This window comes from Perca flavescens, chromosome 11 (genome assembly GCF_004354835.1).
Source record: "Perca flavescens isolate YP-PL-M2 chromosome 11, PFLA_1.0, whole genome shotgun sequence".
Taxonomy (NCBI): domain Eukaryota; kingdom Metazoa; phylum Chordata; class Actinopteri; order Perciformes; family Percidae; genus Perca; species Perca flavescens.
Window position 1 is genome coordinate 35,060,492 of NC_041341.1, and position 24,387 is coordinate 35,084,878.

At 42.5% G+C, this 24,387-nt stretch overlaps 3 protein-coding genes across 4 annotated transcripts in view; all 3 read right to left on the reverse strand.

The window, feature by feature from the left end:
* Nucleotides 1–3,390: 3,390 nt before the first annotated feature.
* On the reverse strand, nt 3,391–6,841 carry LOC114564427 (dnaJ homolog subfamily C member 3-like). The gene is made up of 4 exons (XM_028591759.1): nt 6,796–6,841; nt 3,908–4,027; nt 3,603–3,707; nt 3,391–3,508 (listed from the first exon to the last, which is right to left on the reverse strand). Exons 1-4 carry the CDS (start codon nt 6,831–6,833, stop codon nt 3,433–3,435), a joined length of 339 nt encoding a protein of 112 aa, XP_028447560.1. The 5' UTR covers nt 6,834–6,841; the 3' UTR covers nt 3,391–3,432.
* A 2,619-nt stretch (nt 6,842–9,460) lies between these two features.
* LOC114564426 (dnaJ homolog subfamily C member 3-like) lies at nt 9,461–12,511 on the reverse strand. Its single transcript, XM_028591758.1, has 4 exons — nt 12,197–12,511; nt 10,261–10,371; nt 10,037–10,161; nt 9,461–9,709 (listed from the first exon to the last, which is right to left on the reverse strand). Exons 1-4 carry the CDS (start codon nt 12,297–12,299, stop codon nt 9,617–9,619), a joined length of 432 nt encoding a protein of 143 aa, XP_028447559.1. The 5' UTR covers nt 12,300–12,511; the 3' UTR covers nt 9,461–9,616.
* A 7,421-nt stretch (nt 12,512–19,932) lies between these two features.
* Nucleotides 19,933–24,387, reverse strand: part of il10rb (interleukin 10 receptor, beta) — a 29,339-nt gene continuing 24,884 nt past the window's right edge. For both annotated transcript variants that reach the window (XM_028592049.1, XM_028592051.1), the window contains 2 exons: nt 23,809–23,969; nt 19,933–22,687 (listed from right to left, as the gene is read on the reverse strand). In XM_028592049.1, the coding sequence (XP_028447850.1) occupies nt 22,459–22,687; nt 23,809–23,969 (390 nt within the window). In that variant the 3' untranslated portion in view covers nt 19,933–22,458. The remainder of the gene's footprint in view (nt 22,688–23,808; nt 23,970–24,387) is intronic.

Sequence of the window (24,387 nt, forward strand, 5' to 3'; positions counted from 1 at the left end):
AATTTTGTATGGTCAAATTAGGAAACTAGTTGTTTATTAGATATGTGTCACTAGCATAGTTACAGGCTGTTGGGACCACAAAACTGATGCCCTGTAAAATAATAAAGGTCTCAGGCTGCTCAAAACAGCACGTAGTGAGCTGTTCCCAGCGGCCCCCCTGAGCCCTGGCATTTACTGGATGAACCACAACAACTTTCCACTGACTCTCCAGACCACAAAAACCTTTTACCTGGGTCAGTGAGAACCTCTTTGGCCAGAACGATCTCAATGAACTTCTTCTCAGCCTTCTTCTTTTTATATGGATCCTGGATCATGTCAGGATGCCACTGTTGTGCCAGTCTCCTGTAGGCTTTCATAATGTCATTTTTCTGGGCAGTTCTGTGACAATGGGGAGCACATTATCAGCACATTTATTAAAAGATAAAAAAAAAATTGCACTTACACGTGGCACCTTATTTGAAGTCAATGTACTTCTCTGTGATTCTAGCTGTTCTGAGCTCGTACCTTCGTGGTTGAATGCACGTATTGGAAGTTGCTTTGGTTAAAAGTGTCAGCTAAATGTAATGTAAAAATCTTTAATATGCTACCTGAGCTTTCTAACATGAACGTGATTGTTGCAGGCGACCACAACATTGTAATTGACTGGCACCTGGACAAACCGGGCAGCTCTTCTAATGCATCAACAGGTTTGAAAACCTTGACCTCCTTAGAAATCCTTTCCATAATGTTGTCAGACACTTAGAATAATAATCTGAGCCTTTTGTGAAGGTATATACAAGTTGGACAATTGTCCTATTAACTTACATTGTAGCTTGTTTCTCCACTGCCGACTGCAGCGAATTTGCTTAATACTGGACCAGTGTCAAAGATTTTTGTTCCCATCAGACACAAAAACATAGGAACATAGGGTCCAGGTTGAAAAAAAAAACAGTAGTTGCCCTGCTGAGATTTCTGTATTTATTTCAGAATGTCCCTATTTTTTATCCCCAAATCATACTTCAAGTTAATTGGCTTTATCATTATGCCATTCATTTGTGGATATAAAGCACACAGGATATATCTAACTTTCAGAAAATGAGGGAACATGGTGCTTTTTACATTATTACGTTGGATGTCCCTCATTTCGGCCAGACGTCCGTTACCTTCCGCCTTCCTTCCAGAGGCTATTTTGCAGAGGCACCGTGGCTCTGTCTGACGCTTAGCGCCGCCAAGAAGATTGAGATTGGTTTAAAGAAATGCCAATAAACCAGAGCACGTTTTTCTCCCATCCCAGAATGCTGTGTGGACTAGCCAGACCTTCTTAGGAGAGCTGCGTGACTAGGTGACATGTAAAATGGCCGGAACACAAAGAATTCCGGGTGATTTCACCATCGGCAATCACTGGACATTTCCACATCTTACAGACTATACTTACTCCTAAAACACTGGGCTCCACACCTAACTGTAATTACACTGTATGGGATAAATGCACTAACAGATGACTTGGACATAGTAGTTATATGCTTTAATTAAGATATGGACATCCTGCTGTATTTATCTATATTCAGTCTTTATTGGGCTTTTGTTAATTCAAAGTGGATTTGGTGATGAGCAGAAAAATTGTTAAATGAGGCACAATTTAACTGGATGTGAGCATGCATCCCTTTTCTGACTGTATGCTGCTTGACAGCATTTTATTTGGATTATTACATTAAAATCACTTCTGGGGTGACCTCTAGCTCACCTAGTAGAGTGTACCCCCCATGTAGGCTGAGTCCTTTGCAGCGGCCCAGGTTAGAATCTGACTTGTGGCCCTTTGCTGCATGTCATCCCCTCTCTCTCTCCCTCTCCCCCTTTAGTGTCTATCCACTGTTATTGTCTAATAAAGGGAAAAGCCCCCCAAAAATAATAAAAAAAATAAATCACTTCTGAAGGCACCCAAATTACAACATATAAAATTATCAGAAGGTAAGAGTCTTAATGATGTGTCATTGATAATTTAACTTCATCTCCCTGTGTACTTCTTGTGGTGTTACAAGGCCCCCCTGTGTTAGACTCCTGCCATGACATCATTGTACAATGTACTGTAGTACAGTAGGAGTATTACAGCATACACTCAGCTGCCAGTTTATTCAGGTACACCTAGCTAAAACCTTCATGAAGGTAGGATTTCTTACAGGACTGTTGACTGTTGTATTTCTACTGAATTCATTTTAGCTAGGTGTAGCTAATAAACTGAAAACTAAGTGACCATTTCAGTAACTTCATTTAAACGGCTGTGTTCTTATAACCAAAACGTCACTAATACATACAGGTAAAATTGTGTGAGAAGAGTAGAGCTATTTAGAAAAAAGAATCATTATTGGTGTTAATAAATCTATATACTTCGTTTCCAAACAACAACAGCTGTGTCAAAATTCACATGCCCATAGATTTTCTCTATAAACTGAAATGAATCGGTTCCCAGTAAAGATTGGTAGACTGTACAGCATTCAGTGTGATGGCGGTTCTGTGTGTGTAAATCTATCAGACTGACTCTATTAAAGAGCCCCTATTATACTCCTTTTCAGTGTCAAATTTGTAGTCTTGGGGTCTCCTAGATTAGGTTTACGTGCTTTGATGTTCAAATCATACTGCTCAATGCTGCAGCTCCTCTGCCTGAAACAGTAGGCTCGTTTCAGATGAACTGCGCCTCGCCTGTAAAGTGGATGAGAGAAGGCGGCGCAGCCGGGGGCGGTGACAAAAATCTGCAGTCTAGCCGGACAGTGACCAGCCATTTCCAGCAGCCTTCAGGCTGAACAGTTTCCCGTCATGCCCTGGGTCCACCTGGGTCTTGCCGCCATTGGAAAGCAACTGCGGCGCCTGCCTGCCAGAGCAAGTCGGGATCAAGTCGGACACAAATCTAACCGGCATGCATTGGGCGGCGATCAACGGTGGTCGAGTCTGCGCAGGCCTGGCTCATCTCAAACAAGCCTTTTCTGTCTGAGCTCAAGGCCCACCTTCCTGAAAAGGAGGAGAGGGGGGGGGGCAAGGTGGAGGGTGGGGTTGTGGCCTTGACCAACTGCCACTTTGCTCGTTTGAAAGCCATGATGTCTCTCTCTCTCTCTCATGGGTGGGCCAAATTTTCTTGGCGGGCAAAGCAGAGAAAGGGGAGGTAACCTTGCTCCTTATGACCTCATAAGGAGAAGATTCCTGATTGGCCCATCTGAGCTTTCATTTTCTCAAAGGCAGAGCAGGATACCCAGGGCTCGGTTTACACCTATCCCCATTTCTAGCCACTGGGGGACCATAGGCAGGCTGGGGGAACGCATATTAATGTTAAAAAACTTCATAAAGGGACATTTTCATGCCATGGGACTTTTAAATTAATAGATCCGAACTACATACTACTAGATCTGACAGGCTTACCTTCCTCATACTCTTCCTCTTGGACATATGCCTCAGCTCTGTCCTTCAGCAGGTTAACGTTCTCCGGGTCTGCCTGGAGGACTTCGCCACACACTGAGACAGCTCTGCCGGCCAGCTGGCCCTGCTTGTGACACAAGGACAGCATGTTGGATAGATGTACTGTTGAAGACACAGAGTGAGTTAATGCGTCTTGTGGGAGCAGTAAAGGGTCTTACCTGTACCAACGCATGGACATGCGCTCTTTGGCGAGGAGAGAGAAATGGCGCACGTTGGGCTCGGTCTTCATCACTGCCTCGTATTTTCTCACTGCATCTGTATACCTAAAAGAGAAGGAGGCAGGTGGGGGTGTGAACAACGCAGACTGCAACATGGATCACTGCACCCACAAACATCGAGTGCTCTGTGATTCGCTGTTTAGTCTTGGGATCATCATATCTAAAACACACACACACACACACACACACACACACACACACACACACACACACACACACACACACACACACACACACACACACACCTCTGCTCTCGGATGAGTTCCTCTGCAGACTGGATCTGACTGTTGAGCTTCTTGGCCTGCTCGTAATGGCTGTAACAGTGTTTGTGATCAGGATCAAGCTTCAGGCACTGGCGCACCTCACTGCAGATCAGACAAGAGGAGGAAGGTCATAACAGGCTAATATTTTACCTGATGGGCGTGCTAAATTTCCATACTTTAAAATAACACAACTGATTTACAGTAAACTATGTGGTCGTATTTGAAGCTATAGTTTGCATTGTTGTTAGACAAACATCCCATAATGTATCGTTTCTGTGGGTCTCATTGCTCCCTGGTGCCAATGTAGTGTTTCTGTCTTTAACATGTGTCCTTTAGCTTAGTTTGTCCTTTATTGCCTGCCACATTACATTACTACACATTTTAAAGGGCAACATGAGACAACTTATAGAGGTAAAAAATGGCAAGCTAGGGACTGCATGCAGTCCACTGCAAATATTTATAATATTGAAGTGGAAATGTCCAAGTCATGAATGAAATATACATATACAGTGGGGGAAATAAGTATTTGACCCCTTGCTGATTTTGCAGGTTTGCCCACTTACAAAGAATGCAAAAATCTACAATTGTAATCATATGTACATTCTAACAGTGAAAGACAGAATCCCAAAGAAAATTCCAGAAAATCACATCATATGAATTTATTAAAATTGATAACCATCTGATGAGGAAAAACAAGTATTTGACCCCCTGGACAAACAGCAAGTATTCTGGCTCCTACAAGCCAGTTAGTCTTTCTTTAAGACACAGCCCCAATCCGAACCAATTATCTACATCAAATACACCTGCCTCACCTCGTTACCTGTATAAAAGACACCTGTCAACACCCAAACAACCAGCATCCAACATCACCACCATGGGCAAGACCAAAGAGCTTTCTACGGACATCAGGGACAAGATTGTTGATCTGCACAAGGCTGGGATGGGCTACAAGAGAATCGGAAAGCAACTTGGAGAGAAAAGATCAACAGTCGGTGCAGTTATCAGGAAATGGAATAAGCACCACACCACGCCAACCTCCCTCGGTCTGGGCCTCCACACAAGATCTTGCCTCGTGGGGTGTCCCTGATCATGCGAACGGTGAGGAATCATCCCAAAACCACAAGGGGGGAACTGATGAATCAACTGAAGGCAGCTGGGACCACAGTTACAAAAGAAACGGTTGGTAACACACTACGCCGTCATGGATTGAAATCCTGCAGCGCACGCAAGGTCCCCCTGCTCAAGAAGAAACATGTACAGGCCCGCATGAAGTTCGCCATTCACCACCTGGACGACTCAGAAGAGGCCTGGAAGAAGGTGATGTGGTCAGATGAGACCAAAATAGAACTTTTTGGCCTCAACTCAACTCGTCGTGTTTGGAGGGCAAAGAACACCGAGTACAACCCAAAGAACACCATCCCCACCGTCAAGCATGGTGGTGGCAACATCATGCTTTGGGGGTGCTTTTCAGCCAAGGGGACGGGACAACTCCATCGTATTGAGGGGAGGATGGACGGGGCCATGTATCGTGGAATTCTGGACCGACATCTCCTTCCCTCAGTGAGAGAGCTGAAGATGGGTCGAGGATGGGTGTTTCAGCACGACAACGACCCAAAGCACGCCGCCAAAGCAACAAAAGAGTGGCTGAAGAAGAAGCACATCAAGGTTCTGGAACAGGTAAGCATTAGCTTCAGGCTAATTTATCACAGCTACTAGGGACGGGCATTTTTTGTCATTTCAACATTTGTGTTGTTAACGTTACCGGGAGGACCAGGCAAGCGGGCCATGGCTGTTTACAACGTGTAGTTCAGCGGCTGGAGCCGACAACGGTGAGTTATTTTAAACCACGAGAGGGGGGCTGTAAATCGGAAAGAGAGGACTGTGAGTTTGCAGTGTGTTTAGTGATTGTTGCCGTAATTCTAAGCCAATGAAGTTTGTTCCGTCGGCAAGGTAGTGGTATTTTTAGCGTTTCGTATTGTAATTCTAAGTCAAGGAAGTGTGCCTGACTGGCGTGTGGAGAGGACAGTGAGGTTGTTGTGTTTTTAGCGGGTCATACTGTAATTTTAAGCCGAAAAAGTGTGTGTCAGTTGGTTACAGAGCTCCGCGTGAGCACGGGCTTTTATAACTGTCAATATAGCCAGCATCTAACGTTAGCTACTCCGCTGTGCTGTGGAGTAATGTCTGGCTATGTGAGACTAGCATCTAACGTTAGCTACTCCGCTGTGCTGTGGAGTAATGTCTGGCTATGTGAGACTAGCATCTAACGTTAGCTACTCCGCTGTGCTGTGGAGTAATGTCTGGCTATGTGAGACTAGCATCTAACGTTAGCTACTCCGCTGTGCTGTGGAGTAATGTCTGGCTATGTGAGAAAAGCGTCTAGCAACATTGTTGTGAATGCTGCGGTCTCAGCCTGGCAACCCCCGTGAACTTCGAGTCTGGGCAGGAGGGGGCGGGGGAAACCACTCTTCAGTATTTTGAATTGGTAGTGCAGTAACTATTTTAACCACTAGCTGCCAGTATTACACACAATATTACATATTGCACCTTTAATGTGTAAAATAACTAGTAACTGAAGCTGTCAGACTAATGCAGTGGAGTAAAAAGTCCAATATTTCTCTCTGAAATGTAGCGGAGTAGAAGTAGAAAGTGGCATGAAAAGAAAAGACTCAAGTTAAGTACAAGTACCTCAATATTTGGACTTAAGTACAGTACTTAAAGAGTAAATGTACTTAGTTACATTCCACCACTGGTCTTACAAACTGCAGTACTAGTTAGTTTACAAATGCTCTTCAAACTTAGCAGTAAAGTTAACATGGGCAATGTTGTGCTTGCAGGACAAGCAGGCACCGCCTGCAAGGTAGGTATCTCACCTCAATGACAGTGTTGAGCTGGGCAGCAGCTGTCTCATAATCCCTTCTCCAGAAGCTGATGCGTGCCTGGGTCACCAGCCGCTCAATCAACACAATACATTGCACGCTTATGGTCATGATTACCCTGCTAAGATCCAGTCCCACCCGTTTTTCAAATAGCACTTACTGTGAGGGCCCTCAATTCACACCAACAATCCTTATCTGCTCTGCTTACACAGCTACGTCCTCCTCCTCAGGGTCACTAAATGCACTAACACTTTGTCTGATCTATTGTTTATTTATTGTATTTACACATTGGTAGCCATGTGGTTTCAATGATCAGTGATTGGTTTCAAATCTGATCATGGGTTCCAAATTTAACATGCGCAAGTTTTGGTTTCCGTAGCATCCAGGTGCTTGTTGTGTTGCAGCCTTGGAGCACAGTAAGCAGCGCTCTAGTGTGGCTTTGTTTTACTTTGAAAAAGACCAGGAAAACTGCAACCCACTATTGAATCAAAATAAAACTTTCCTCTTATTTGTGAAATAAGCATGTGACCCGTTTCAACTCCACCCCTCAAAGAATTGGAATCGAGAATCGATAAGAACCGGAATCGAAAGGAAGAATCGCAATTGGAATCAGAATCGTTAAAATATAAACAATACCCAACCCTAGTCCAGTCTGATGTGTTGTCATCCTTGTCCTATACTGTCTTGTAATGTCCTGTGTGAGCAAAATCACCAAAATGAATTCCAGGCGATTTGCGTTGCTTTAGCAAAAATAAAGACTTGACTTGACTTGACTTGATTAAAGCAGTGTCACTAGAAAAAAAGTTAGAGTGACTTAAGAAAATTGTATTTAGTCCTTTACCAACACATATATATGAGCCCTTATACAGTATTTTTGAAGAGGTACTTGTGTTGACTTCAAGCATTGCCTTACAGAGCATTTGCAGTGCTTACCATTCCCTAAACCCATTAAATTATAATCATCCGCATCACAGATGTTATCATATTCACGAGAGCAATCTCAGCTAACAACACATCCTTTATAAATAGACCTGGGTATACTGACAGTGTTTCAGTTTGAACTGAGCAATAACCTGGTAGGCTGGATCTTTAAAGGACAATTCCGGCGCAAAATGAACCTAACATTAATAACATATGTGTACTGAGTCGACCGTTCTCTGGGATATGTTGTCATGCTAATTGAATGCGTCTCTAGCTTTAAACAAGCTACCGTAAACCGGTGGTTAGCTGCTAACGCTAGTTTTCGGGGCAGAGGGTAAATTGCTATTTTATACCACTAACAAGGCTCAAAATAGCACCACACTTCAACGGTAGCATAATGAGGGTCCCTACATGTAAACCGAAGCATTGAGAACTTTGTAAGTGTACAGACAGTTTATTAAAACATAGCTTATAAAGACAGTAGCGTTCATGTTTACATGTGGGCGCCATCTTGGAAAACAGTCATGAGCAGTCGAATCACGAACGCTGTGTTTGAGCTATGTTACTGGTTACTGGTTGCACGGCGTTTGTCGTTCGACTGCGCATGACTGTTATCCAAGATGGCACCCGCATGTAAACATGAACGCTGTGTGCAAAAAAAAAAAAAAAAAAAAAAAAGGGCATCAGCGCCTGTTCTGTTTGAGGAAACTGAGCTGCTTCCACATTGACAAATCCATCATGACCTTCTTTTACCACGCTTTCATTGGATCAGTTTTGTCATTTGCGCTAGCAGCCTGGTTTGGGAACCTCTCTTTGAAAAATAAAAACTCACTCAACCAAATAGTTAAGTGGTCTAGCAGGCTGATTGGTGAGCCACAGCTCAACGTGGAGACCCTTACAATCCCTAGGTGTGTAACAAAAAGACACACAAACTGTTTTGTCCCTGCAGCCATTACACTGAGGAATAAGTCATAGCTATACTTTGCACAGGTGTTTATTTATTGTATTTATTTATTAAATTTTAACATTTATGTATGTTTTCACAACCTAAACAAATTTGTACTGATTCATTTTGTTTTACTTTTTTTTTTACTATTAGTATTTAGTTCACATCAATATTTAAGTATAATCTGGACCGGTAAGAACTTTTTAATTTTAAAATGTTTGCCATTTCTTAATTTCTTAAGTTGAATGATGTGTGATATGGGCCTCTTTGTTTTTTCCAATATGTGTGTATGAGGACTCTATAACTTGAACTTGAACTTGAATATGACAGTTATGTCCATTCAGCTCATCAATAACAAAACCTCTCATGTTGTCAACCTCATAATATAACTGGACAGTATAATGAAATAAATAATACAAATAAAGTGTGGACAATGCATAGAAAAATTCACATCAATAAAGCTGTTCATAAATTAAACTATTGCCCTTCTTTCAAATGATATTGAAAAAACACTAAGCCTAGTTTTCATGCTAGAGTTTACTTTCACTACAAAGCCAGGCTACAGATCAACACTGACAGCTCCTGGTGATCTCTGCTATTCGGACAAAATAGGGTCTTGTTGAAGTGAAGCCTTGATTTGAAGTTGAAGTTTGCCTGATAACCGATTAAGTTAATGAATTTTAAAGTGTTGTACTTTGGCTCGGCTACAGCTCTGTGTCTGTCCCTCTGCTTCAGTTTCACTCACCCCTGAGTCTGACTTAATGTCCCCTCCCCACAACACTATCTGACTATCTTTTACTAGGGATTATTTCTCATTTATTTTATAATTGCTAAAAGCATTTAAACAAAGTGTTGTATTGGAGTTTGAAACATTCCAAACTCTTCAAAATATCAGTTATCGGTTTCATTAACTTATAATTACAAATAATCGGTATTGAAGAACCAGTATCACTCGATCTCTAATACCAGCTTCTTCAAGTCCCTCTTTGCTTCGTCTAGTCTCCCGTGCTTCAGATGGAGAGTTCCTCTCTGAAGGCGAGCCTGTATGGAGAGAGGAGTGCAGACTTATCAACATAGCTGACATAGTCTTCCCATTGCCAGACTTATCTCCACAGCACTGCAGCTGACTTCACTGACTGGTTTCCCAGCATAGTTGTGCCTTGGGCTGATATACAACTTGCACGTACAGTAGATTGCATAGCCTATACAAATATACCAGTTTCTTCCAATGATTTGTGTCCAGTAGATGTGTTCCTCATGCAGTTCTGTCAGACCAACAATATAAGTCTGCAGTATGACAAACAAACTGTGTGCAATTTATGTGAAAATAAAGGTTTGAGACCAACTGATGTAAAAACAGAAACTCACAGATGTGAAGTCTGGTTTGAGTTCAATAGCTCTGCTCAAATCTGGCAGTGCAGACTTTGACTTCCTCATTGCTAGAAAGACTATAGCTCTCCTGTAGTAGGCCATGTAGTTTTTGGGACCTCCATCTGAGAAAAGGATACAGTTAACATTACTATACAAGTTTTGGGTTAAATTTATTGCTGTAAAAATATATATTTAAAATTTAGCATGCTTCTGTCACTTACCCACAGCAGCATGGAAATGAGAGAGGGCATCAGCTAGCTGGCCAGTATCGAGCAGTTTCTTCCCCATCAGCATATGACTGTCTACACTCCCATACCTGTGACATTTCACTCCTGAAAAACATGCACAATACTGATATCCTGCACCACAATATTAGCACAGACTAGTTACTACAGTAACGTTAATGTTCCTAATGGGTCGATGTAAGGTTTGACAAATGATGGGCTGCAGCATAAAACGTTAGCATTATCAAGGGGTGGCTGTGGCTCAGTGGTAGAGCGGTCGCCTGCCAATCGGAAGGTTGCTGATTTGATCCCTGGCCCTAAAGTCCCATGTCGAAGTGTCCTTGGGCAAGACACTGAAACCCGAGTTGCCCCCGATGCTGTGCATTGGAGTGTAAACGTGTGTGAATGTTTATCTGAGGAGCAGGTGGCACCTTGTACGGCAGCCTCAGCCAAAGCGTATGAATGTGTGTGAATGGTGAATGGTTCCTGTACAATGTAAAAGCACTTTGAGTAGTTGTTAAGACTAGAAAAGCGCTATATATAAACAGTCCATCTGTAACGTTAATTATGAGAGAGATGACGAGCTAGCTGTCATATGTAAGCATGTTAACATTACACCTGTAGGCTCAAACTAACTGGTTACTTTAACTAATAAGCTTAAATCTGTTTGCTTCAATATAAGTTAACATAATTGATTAATGTTAGCCGTTATATATATATACAGTACAGGCCAAAAGTTTGGACACACCTTCTCATTCAATGCGTTTCCTTTTTATTTTCATGACTATTTACATTATAGATTCTCACTGAAGAAATCAAAACTATGAATGAACACATATGGAATTATGTACTTAACAAAAAAGTGTGAAATAACTGAAAACATGTCTTATATTTTAGATTCTTCAAAGTAGCCACCCTTTGCTTTTTTATTAATAAGGGAAAAAATTCCACTAATGAACCCTGACAAAGCACACCTGTGAAGGTAAAACCATTTCAGGTGACTACCTCATGAAGCTCATTGAGAGAACACCAAGGGTTTGCAGAGTTATCAAAAAAAGCAAAGGGTGGCTACTTTGAGGAATCTAAAATAATACAATCCTGTTCCAATTTAACGGGAGAAAGAGGAGCGAGAGGGGTTAGGATCATCTTCAGCCAGAGGACATTATTTCTTCAGCTTCTTCTTGCGTTGCCCCCCCCGGCGGGAGGTGTGCTAACAGGGCTTGTAGGAGGTGAATCGGTCGTGCTATTAACGTCATCGCTACACAATTTCTTAGTAAAAACCTAAATGAATTAAACTGCCTTGTTTTCTTTTTACCATGGCTATATGATGCTTACTGCAGAATGGATTTCAAGGACTGTGTGCGCCAATTAATGGCCTCCGACGTTTATATTTTTATTATGAATCTTTGAGTTAATATGTAGCCTACCAAACATGAGTTGAATTTGCACCGCAGCAGTGCAGTCATGCTGCGTTCATGAGCATGAGATGGATAATGAGCGTTGATTAAGATAAAATTACAATGCCACATATGGCAGACACCTTCGGATATGAGAGATCCCCTCAGATTTTTGACTTTGGTGCTTTCATGGGAGCCAGTCCTCACTCTATGGGAGCTCTGACTGTGTTTCTGTTTTTTAGACTAAACCTTTAATTAACACTGGGATCGCTTTGATTACTTTGTCAATTTGAGCATGTGTGCAAACTATATAGTCAGTATTTGGAGCAGAAGTTGTCATTAAACAGCATCACTGGTCACTAACTAGATTCGTTACTTTCCATCCAGTGCTGTAGAGACATCTGTGATTACATACCACATCACAGTTGATGCATCGTTGTTCCAGGCGGCAAATAAGAATTACGTTACTTGCTATCGTTAGCTTTCCAAGCAAAGTAATGTATATATAATAATATAATATATAGTCAGGTTCTTACCTTCATATCTCATGTCCATCAAAACAAGAACATATGGGATGTAAGTCAGTAGAGCTGGATACCGAACTTTGATCATTTTAGGCACCGACCAAATTGCCTCCATAGCATCGAGTATCGAAAAAGAAAAGTGTCTCCAACACAAAATCGCAATAGGAGTAATTAACCCTATGAGCAAATCCCATCAGCGTCAGTGAGCCAATGCAGCATGCGTCATAGAAATTCTGTTTTATGAGAGTGTGCCTCAGGGTTAAAGGAGCTGGGAAAAAAAAGATTTGTAAGGTTGTCATGTTTTATAGAATTGGTATCGAAAAATAGTATTATTCAGGAACAGGTAATTAACAATCTTCAGTTCAGCTCGACACTAATTCAGGAAATAATTGCCCTTTGGCCGATCCCATTGTGCAGAAAATGACCGAGAGATATGAGGGATTGTGTTGCTTTTGTATCTTCTTTTTTTATGGTGGAAATTAACTGATCCCTTGAGGGAAAGAAGAAAAAAAAACCTGACCCAACATGAAAAGAAAAGTGTGGAGCCCAGTTTGACAGCAGAGGGCGACATGAGTCCAATTCAGGGGACTTCCTGAGAGCTCTATCCACTGTTGAAACTGACCATCATGCTGCAATGGAACAAACTCTGTGCTTTATGACAGTACTGGGCAGTAGAGGGAATATTTGTGCCAATATGGACCTTGAACTTCTGATACAATGTAATGGCCCTTGGCTTTAAGTCAAGGCAAGTCAAATCTACAGTATTTTTATATATAGCACCCTTAATACAATAGTATACATACTATATAAATGTGCTTCACACTAAATAATTATGAACAAAATAAAATAAAACATAATGAAAAATAATTCATCCCCTGCCCACCCACCAACAACCAACCTAGACATACCCACCCACGCAGATTGAGAGACAGAAACAAAGTAACAATGTGTTAAGTTGTGTAATGATTTTGCTGTACCATTGCATGTTTAAGTTGGTGTTTATGCTGTAGTATGTGCTGTGCCTGTCATTGTCAATCTCCTTTTATTTATATGTTTTCTGCTTTGGCAAAATAGGCAATGTCTTGTCATGCCAATAAAGCTCCTTTTATTGAAATACAGAGAGAGAGAGAGAGAGAGAAAGAGAGTGAGAGAGAGAGAGTGTGTGAGAGAGAGAGCTAGTCATAGGCCTGATAGAACAGATAGGTCTTTAGCTTGCTTTTTTTGGTTCTTGAGGGACCCCACAGCAAATGTTAAAAATGCCAGTATTAAAGTTGTCAGGAGATACAGAGAATGTCCTGCCTGATAGATAGGAAGAGAGCCAGTCAATGGCACGGCTGCAAAGGCCAAGTGACGGTGTCCAAGACTGCAGCCAGGTCTAGTAATCCTGAGATGGAAGGTGTGTTTGTAACACTGCTGATCTATAGATCATACGATTCTTAGAGCTGTTTCAGTGCTGTGGTTAGTCCTGAAGCCAGATTGTGGAGTGACAGGTAACTATGCAGCTGTTTGTAGACAAACTTTTCAAGTATTTTACTAAGAGAAGGGATGTAAGAGATCGGTCTGTACTTGTTTGTCTCGGAATCGGTTGTTCTTATCGGGAAAGGTGTAGTAATAGCACGCTTGAGGTAAGAGGGGAAAACTACTGGTTGTAAAGAAGTATTTACAATATTAAGTATGTCATGTGACAGACAGTGGAATACACAATTGAAATACAGGCTGCTGGCCTGTTGCTGGTCTTGTGCTTCTGGCCTTGAACTGCTCCCAGACCTTTTTAGAGGGACTCTGCTGAGGGGTGATAGCAGGGAGCCACCACCTGATTGAGATTTTCAGTTGACTTTCATCATGGCTGCAGTGGCAGAGAAAGCTGCTGCTCATTTCTGACAAATGGTAAAACACAGGAAGTCAGTGTCCTCTGCATATGTGGCGACATAGTTCGCTGCGTAGCTGCACGTTATGTGTGGTAAATGGTAAATGGTCAGCAGTTATATAGCACTTTTCTACCTAACCGGACAAAGTGCTTTACTGGCCTGCCATCGAGAGCAACTTAGGGTTCAGCGTCTTGCTCAAGGACACTTTGACATGAGGACAAGGGAGGATGGGACCCTGTAGAAACAGCCTAAACATGTAATTTAATTAAAGAGTCAGTTCATTTAAATCACAAAATACTCATTTTTGCACTTACCCCTTGTGATACAGTTGTATCTAGCCATGAAAACAGGCAAAGCAAAACATTCTGGCCCCTGTACCATACCATCTGTGCGGGCCCGGCCCTGCAGGGTGTGAACCACGGGGGAGCTAGGGGGAGCTTGGCTCCCCTTAATAAGACATGGGCTCCTCTGAAAATGTGATTTGTGAAATTTTGGGGGGGGGGGGTCTCGAAACATATTAACATGTCATTTTGACGTGCAATTTCAGTTTTGTGTAATGTAATCATCGTGGATTATTATGTGTAAAATCGCAAAAATATTCATTCATGCATGACAGCGATTTAAACCTAATTCACTTCAATAAAGATAACTATACATGCTATTCTTGTTATGAGCATCAAGGCGTGGTGGCGCTGCAGTGCAAATTCAACTCATGTTTAGTACATGTTAACTCAAAAATTCGTAGGAAAAATATAAACATTGGAGGTCATTAATCGGCGTGACGCAAGAAGAAGCTGAAGAAATAATGTCCTCTCTGGCTGAAGATGGAGGTGGTAACAGATCATCAGAGGCCGGTCACCATCCTAACCCCTCTCGCTCCTCTCTCTCCCGTTAAACTGGACCAGCCAGCAGTGGAGAGACTGGAAGAGCCCATACACATGGCTGTTTGTTAACCCTTGTGTCGTCTTTAAGCGTTGAGAGAGATTATCTATTGAATGATATAGCTGACAGTATAACGCCTTTGCATCTTGAGCAAAGTCACACTTGACCATTGGCTGCATCCTTTGGTTTTATTCAGAATAGATGAAAGTAACAGCTGCATGTTTTTTCACCTTTTCATTTTAATAGCAAAGTTCTTGTTGTTTATTTTCAGGCTGGAGGCGATTCCAGGTGCAACTCCCAATACACTTTTGTTTGCAGAGTAAAGTTGAAGCTCAAACAGAACATGTTAGAGACCGTTTCCACTGCAAGGAGGTCCCAAACTAAAACCTACGTGTTGCTCCTCCAAGAGGCCTCAGGCAAAACTAGAACTACAGCCTGCACACACTGTGGACACACCGCACTCTGGTCAAATGCTAACACGCTGCTGGCAAAATGGTTAAGGATGGAAGCTTGGGGTGCGTAGCTAAGGTCTAATTGAACGGAGGAATTCTGGTATTCTTTGGTAGCCTGAGTAACTTTAACCGTTGTTCATGTGAAATCTCAAAGACAGCCTGATGCTTTATTTCTAGACTATTTGTGGCTGGCTGTTTGACCTATCTATTCCTGTTGATAAAGTATAATAGGGTAAATCCTGTATAGTGCATACACTTGTAGCTGTTATGTATCTTTGTAAGTCATTGTAAGTCGCAAGTGCACGACCCCAACCCCCACCCCAACGAAAAAAAAAGTGGGCTCTATAGTTTCGAACACTGGGGCCCTGTATACTTTACTTTTCCCCCAGTCCGACGCCCCTGCATGCAAATACAGTAGTTTGGGATTACTTGTCCAGGTTATAGGAGATCTGTCTCTGTGATTTCAGCCTCGACCACAACACAATAGGCTGTCTTCAAAGAAGACATGTTGACGTGTCTCAGGATGAAAAGCACAGGTGTCAATAATCAAATAAATTATGGCTGAATTTCATTTAGCTGCTTAAAAGTCCAACATGTAATACTTACAGCTAACGTTTAAAATGGTTACTGCAGTCCAAATTCAAAATACCCTCCTCCCCAGAAGCGAAGTTCACGGGAGTCACCAGGTTGAGAACGCGGAACCCAACGTCACACAATGTCAACGTTAGCTTGATGCTAGTCTTGCATTGCCAGACGTTACTCCACAGAAGAGTTGCTAGATGCTGCTATGTTGGCGGTTATAAAAGCCCGTGCTCTTGCGGAGCTCTGTACCCGACTGACAGTCACCTTTTATTGACTAACCGTAACAACAACGACCGGTAAAAAGACCACAACCTTGCAGAGCTTTGTGCCTGACCTCACGGTCGTCTGTACCCAGGGCACAGTCACCGTCTGTCAGCTATAGGCCCGCTGAACAGAAGCGGGGGAACAATTTCAGCACATTGTCGGTACTGCTACTTCCAGACCCGTTAGACTGTGTATGTATATTTACTGTACAGTCAGTACATTACACATTATGGTTGCATGCCAGTGAGAAAGTGGGAATCATCTTACTGTCCAACATATTACCTTGAAGCTGGCGATGGTAACGTTAGCCACAATAACATAACATAATGTAGTGCCGGAGAACAGAAAACCTTCAGAGCTGACCACTGCCCCTCCTGTTGAGGGGCAGGAGAACCCTTTAAACCCTTCATGTGTTAAGAAGAGTGTTGTGTGACCAACTCTGATTCTCCCCGAACAGAAACAGTTAACAGGAGGCATCGATTGTACAAAAAATAAGTTTGGTTTTATTCCAAAGAAGTTTAGAAAATCCCAATTAAAATAGCATGGGTAGATTAGTAAAATAATACATTAGATGGCAGATACATTTAGTCTTACTCTCCTCAAAGTAGGAAGGTCGGGTCAGCGCGCACACACACCACCCCGGGAGGAGACATAAAGAGGAGACAGAAGGCCCAGCACCGAACAAGGACATGCACCACACACTTATTTCTACACGATTCACTCCAGAATATCATGCAAGTCACTACAGAGGAGGCAGTGTGTCGACACAGACCCAGCCTCGTACAGGTTCAGGCTGTGGATATACAGAGAGAGGAGAGCAAACTGTGTCTGGACCTCAGCATGTGTATCAGCAACATGGCCTCATGACTTTCCTAAAGCCAAATGGCGTGTGCCTTTTGAGCATACACACCACGTGGCGTTGCCACGTTGCGTGTTATTGCGAGAACGTGACGTATCGCGATAGAGTCACACGCGTGTAAAAAACCCATCCGCCACCCCAACCAACCTCCCTCTGCGGACTTACGTCCCTTAATGCTACTCGCTACGGCGAAAATTCACTCGTAATGTAGGTCAGTGGTGGGTGAATTGAGTAGATAAACACGCTAAAAAGTGATTATGCGTCTTGATAACATGCCAAAATGGTGTATGAATTGGCGTGTCATACATACGCCACTTCATGAGATCAGTCTGGTATGAGAATCCACAGTAAAGTCACTCATTTTGACACCAAGGTTTGGTTTAAGAGGGGTTTTATTTGATTTGAATGATTGCCCATTAACATGGGTGCTGTAGATGCAATAGTTGGTAGATGTGAGACCAGGGACACACACTGACATCGCCACTGCTTTGTCCACACAAATGTCACCAGTACACTGCTAAACAATATGCTTATATACAATATATATATTATATACAAGTTACAACAAAAAGGCAAGACATGAGGCAATGCAGATTGAAAATTGCAATAAAGGAGGACTAGATCAAGCTTGAGGAAATGAAGTCCTAAGTTGACTAGACCGCTTTCTACACGCTCTATAAAACTTGGAAGGATGTTGCATTTCAGTGATTGTGCACTCCTTAGTCTTTCAAAAGGTTACTTACTGAACATCCTGCCTTGAATTCATTTTTTTTTTGTTGAAATTTTTTCTATCACATTCTCCAGTTTGAACACTTGCAGTCTCAAAATGTCCCCCATACATCCCAACATTGCAGAATCAGGAAAAGGCAATTTGTTGTGATAAAGCAGATAAAAGTGATGGAAGTTGTTTAACTGTACAAGTACACAGAGCACAGACAGCCTGCTCTGCTGTATCTATTCACTAAATAGGTTTGCTAAGCTGTGGACATTCAGGGAAAGCTCTGGCTGAATGTAGAAGTGTAGAAGTGTGTAGAGGAAATTGTGTTTTACGACCAAGTTCCCCCCTCAAAACAAAAAAAATTTAAAAATAAAACATGAAAGATGAAGTGCAAGTGAGGTGGAAATAATATACAGTGAATATGTAAGTATTTGAACACCCTGCTATTTTGCAAGTTCTCCCACTTAGAAATCATGGAGGGGTCTGAAATTGTCATCGTAGGTACATGTCCACTGTGAGAGACAATCTTAAAAAAAAAAAAAAGAAAATCCAGAAATCACAATGTATGATTTTTTAACTATTTATTTGTATGATACAGCTGCAAATAAGTATTTTAACACCTGAGAAAATCAATGTTAATATTTGGTACAGTAGCCTTTGTTTGCAAGTACAGAGGTCAAACGTTTCCTGTAGTTTTTCACCAGGTTTGCACACACTGCAGGAGGGATTTCGGCCCACTCCTCCACACAGATCTTCTCTAGATCAGTCAGGTTTCTGGGCTGTCACTGAGAAACACGGAGTTTGAGCTCCCTCCAAAGATTCTCTATTGGGTTTAGGTCTGGAGACTGGCTAGGCCACGCCAGAACCTTGATATGCTTCTTACAGAGCCACTCCTTGGTTATCCTGGCTGTGTGCTTCGGCTCATTGTCATGTTGGAAGACCCAGCCTCGACCCATCTTCAATGCTCTAACTGAGGGAAGGAGGTTGTTCCCCAAAATCTCGCAATACATGGCCCCGGTCATCCTCTCCTTAATACAGTGCAGTCGCCCTGTCCCATGTGCAGAAAAAAACCCCCAAAGCATGATGCTACCACACCCATGCATCATAGTAGGGATGGTGTTCTTGCGATGGTACTCATCGTTCTTCCTCCAAACACGGTTAGTGGAATTATGACCAAAAAGTTCTATTTTGGTCTCATCTGACCACATGACTTTCTCCCATGACTCCTCTGGATCATCCAAATGGTCATTGGCAAACTTAAGACGGGCCTTGACATGTGCTGGTTTAAGCAGGGGAACCTTCCGTGCCATGCATGATTTCAAACCATGACGTCTTAGTGTATTACCAACAGTAACCTTGGAAACGGTGGTCCCAGCTCTTTTCAGGTCATTGACCAGCTCCTCCCGTGTAGTTCTGGGCTGATTTCTAACCTTTCTTAGGACCATTGAGACCCCACGAGGTCAGATCTTGCATGGAGCCCCAGTCCGAGGGAGATTGACAGTCATGTTTAGCTTCTTCCATTTTCTAATGATTGCTCCAACAGTGGACCTTTATTCACCAAGCTGCTTGGCAATTTCCCCGTAGCCCTTTCCAGCCTTGTGGAGGTGTACAATTTTGTCTCTAGTGTCTTTGGACAGCTCTTTGGTCTTGGCCATGTTAGTAGTTGGATTCTTACTGATCGTATGGGGTGGACAGGTGTCTTTATGCAGTTAACGACCTCAAACAGGTGCATCTAATTTAGGATAATAAATGGAGTGGAGGTGGACATTTTAAAGGCAGACTAACAGGTCTTTGAGAGTCAGAATTCTAGCGTATAGACAGGTGTTCAAATACTTATTTGCAGCTGTATCATATAAATAGTTAAAAAATCATATATTGTGATTTCTGGATTTTTTTTTTTTTGATTATGTCTCTCACAGTGAACATGCACCTACAATGACAATTTCAGACCCCTCCATGATTTCCAAGTGGGAGAACTTGCAAAATAGCAGGGTGTTCAAATACTTATTTTCCTCACTGTAGCTCCAATGACAAATATGATGAAAATATATTTGATACAAATAAAATATGTCAAAAGAACAAATAAAACTATAATGGCATGCATATTCTATAAGAATCATAAATGGCAGAATAAAAATGTATTCAAATGCTTGTTAAAATTAATACAAGATTCCCTCAGAGACATCAAGTCTGACTGATTAGATGAGAAATAGAAAAACCAAAGGACAGAAATGAATTCCTAACTCCTTTTTGTTTGTTTTACACACAGAAACACACCACTTAACTTTGTAACTATGTTAACAGGTCGGAAAAGGTTTCATTTTATGTGAAGAAATTCCACAAGTAGCTGTTTTAGATGAATTGTTGGACATGACCAGCGATCCCTGTTTACGGTGAACTAGCCTGTTTAAAGGTGAGGCTGGAACATGCAGCTGGCCAACATGATTCCCCGAGGAGTTTTTAAATGACTTTTAAGGAATCTGAAAAGAGCGTCTGTGGGGATCTGCTCTTGTTCTTGTTGATAGTTTGAAACTACCACTTGGCACTTTTGACTTAGCACTTTATGACACTTTGTGTCCTATTCCTTCTTTGTGTGAATGCCCTTTGTGTGTCTCAATGAGATTATCTGTATAGAAAAAGAAATGTTAAATAAAAATAAAGTGGATTCATAATAATGGAGTTCATTTCAAATTTCCAAGGGGCGTTACCAAACGGCCTCTGGGCGCAACTGAATAGACCTTCTACAACCAATCACCGCAACGAAACGACGTAGCGCTGAGCGACACATGCAACTTGAGGCGGTGCTTGCTCCGTTTTGAAGCAGGAACAAAAATGGCGCCCCGAGTCAAAAACTTTCTAAAACTAGAACTAATCAGTAGACTAAAATGTGTTCCTTAAAACTATATGCAATAGAGTAACAGAGTCTTGATTCATCTATGAGCAGCACTGCCTAGTTTGACAATTTGATCTGAGTCTGGTGCAGTATACCGGTTACGTTCAGTAACCATGTTCGGTAACTACTAACACGACGCTCCTCTGCCAGTCATCGTCTTAAACCCGCCCCATATGAGTTAACCGGTTGTGATTGGTCCGCTGGGGTTCTGGATGGCTGGAAATCTGTCTGAATGTGAAACACGAGCTGGCAGAACCAGATCCATCTGGTTTACAGGCCAGGTCTTACCCTTAACTCGCAATGACCAGCACTGCCAGGGGTGCTGTTGAGTTGTATTATCCTACAGGTGTGTCTATTATTTTGCCCATCCCATTTATATCAATGAGAATAGGCTATATAACAAACACCTGTCAGGAAGACGATACAGTTCAACGGCCACAAAAACTGAACTTTTAAACCTCCATTAAGGAGGACTTACTGCCAACAGCAGCCGAGTGTATGTGCTTCTGTTTACTACTGATGTCAATTAGGTTTTTTGTAAGAAATCGCTGCACTCTCCTGTAGGTGCAAAACAGACAAGAGGCAGACTCCATTCAAAGCCTCCCACATCTTTCAACAACACTTGCACCCACGTCCACTGTTGGTGTCAGTCATACCTTCTGTAGTCACTTTATTTGACTTCATCTGCTTATGTTTATTTAATTAGGGCTGCACGATGACCTAAAATCCAAATCACGATTAATTGCACATTCTACCTCGATAACAATAAATGAATGATAATTAAATCACATTGTTCTAAATCATCTCTTTCCAGATGACGGACACTGCGTTTTTTTTGGCACAAGTTGCTCAGTTGACAGGGACTTGGTGTTTGAGTTATCCTCCATGATGCTGTCCATGCGGCTGACTGGTACAGCATCAGAAGTTCGAGGTCGATACATTTTCGATTAATCGTCCAGCCCTATACTTAATGCTACCTAATTAGCACCTTTAGGCTACTTATGTAAACCCATTAAAGCACAATGACATTATTAATGCAGACTAGGCTTCATATATACACTCATAGATACGCAATGTCTAATTTATAGTATGCTAACCATCTGTGCGCAAGCTTTTCTGCAGAGCTGCAGAGATGGTTTGCCCCACAGCTCCCAGAGAGAGGCTCGTCTCCTGAAACATGGGACGCCAAAAATGCCGCAGAAGACTGATTGGACATCAGAGCCGGAAGGTGGGATATCAGGACAGTTGTGGTCCCAGCATGCATCAGCCCACATAGGCGCACAGCAGCAGAAGTATAAATTTAGCTTGTCCTCTCACCCACATTTAGTCAGATTAGAGGGACCTTTCAACCATTCACAGCATGAAGGCTAAGACTGCGGCTGTTGGAGATGAGGGAAAAGAAATGTACAACATTAAAATTAGACAGGAACAGTAGGCAACATGAGGATCTGCATCAGTAAAGAAAGATATCAACAGTGAAGACCACATGTATCCTTCTTGGCAGTTGGAAACACGGAGTGACATCACAGCACATGGTTTTGTTCCCGTGTGACTCATTATCTTGTTTTCTAAAAGTCCTTTTTCCACACTTTTCTTCTTTTTTTTTTTTAAATAACTGTTTCCTCTCATTTCACAGTGACAGTTGGAGAAAAGGCACGCTGCACATTTTCCACAAACCTCTATCTTCCTTTACCACGGTTCATCCTCGCTTCATGCTCTTCTCAACAAACGTCTTTTTAGCGTGCATGCCTTGCCTTCATACACACATGTCAACAACGCCCTCGTCGGCGATCAGAAGTCGAGTCTTGAGCCCTGGAGCCATGTTCTTCATCTTCACCTGCTCCAAGTCGAGGAAACTCTGGCCAGAGTCTTCGTCCCCCGAGGACGATTGAATGCTGTCGGGCTGCCGCAGGCCCGAGCTGCACCCTGTGGAGTACACTCCTGAGTCTCCGCTGCCGCCGCTGCCCTGGCGACAGTGTCTGCCACTGGAGACATAAAGGGGAAGGTACATTTATTCTATCACTTGCTGGCAAAAATATACAACGCAACACACACAATTATATGTGAACATTGTGAGGTGAAAGAGCGGCTGAGTCTTTGAAAGCCATATAAATATAAAACCCCTTGAAAATGTTGGGGGTTTCCCACAGGATTGTGGGAGACTGTGTTGGGTGGACCTCGGAGCCTCTAGGGTTGCTTGTATAGATATGAATGGCGATGACACTGCAAAAAGTCACACCCACAGATGGGTGGTCAAGTCGAGTTTAGAGCAGTTCAAAAGTCTTATGAGTCTGCTATCTGAAGTTTGCTGGTGTTAGCTTGAAACAAACCAATGCTTACATCACTTTGTGCTTGTATAAATATCTATAAATAAATATATATAAATACAATCTATAAACAGTAGAAATGCTTGATTTTTTTGTTTGTATCTAGTCTAAATTGTCCTTAAATGAAATTCAGTCACTGTCAGGATTTGTTTAGAGCAACCCATCATCAGAGTAAAGTAATTTCTCTCACAATGTAGTGGGATTTCCTAATTTATAAAAGACACAGGTAACATGTTTTAAACTTCCTATGAATAATATCCAAATTATCTTTTGTTCATATGTATTTTGTATATACTCTGTGTTTTGAAAAGCAGATGTCCCATGTGTGTCCTGGGCAATTACGGTAAAGGTCAGAATACAGGTGCACTCCAATTTTAGCGGCGGTAGTTTGACCACGGACATGAGAGTGATGGCTAACTTGATGCAGCAACATGACACGCTGCCTCTGGACCACCCGAGAAGCTCAGAGGACAGGATAAGACCGAGGTCGGCTGATCGCCGTCTCTTGCATCTCCGTGGTCAAGCCCGTCGCCGCCAGAGAGACACAAGCCTCAGCGAGTAGAGTGACATACGTTGTGACATTGCTCGCGGAGCAATGTCTGTAAACTTATTTAAATGAAAAAAAATGTTTACGTTTTCGAGAGAATCACTGGCTGCTTGCATTTCCTGGCCCCGCGTAACGTTTTACCTTGAATGTTCTTATGAGAAGCATATTTGGGCTACGAGCCTGTGGCGAACATGTGACACGTGAGCTGATGTAGCCTCAGAGATGAACCCACCTGCTGTCTGACGGGGGCACTGGCAGGGCCTCAGGGGCAGGGATGTGGATTTCCGGGACCGGTGGCTCTGGACAGACGGTCACCTTATCACACAACAGCTCCGAGTCGGAATCCGGGGTGAGGAGGCGAGGAATGTCAGACCCAGATGAGTCACAAAGATACTGGGGAGGGGGGGGGGGGAGACAGGGGTGAGGAGGAGGAGAGGACAGAGATTGAAATGATGTCTGTATATAAACTTTAGTGAGATTAAATTCTGACATGCAAATTCTTCATTGACTTATAATCAATGTGGTGGATACTCAGCTGCTATAGCAATTGGCTAGCTATACGTTCTATCACTAACACCAAGAAACACAGCCTTCCTGTGCTGCATTTAAAGGGTAACTAGAGGTCGACCGATTAATCGGCCAATTTTTGGCATTTTTTTTTACATAATCGGCATCGGCCAATATCCCAGTATATCAAGCCGATTAATAGGCAGGCGGCATCTGCGGGCAGCCTAGAGTTAAGAACATGAATAGGCGACATTTTTTTACAGCGCACTCAGACCACCTGCCTCAAGCCCCTCCCCTCGTGAAT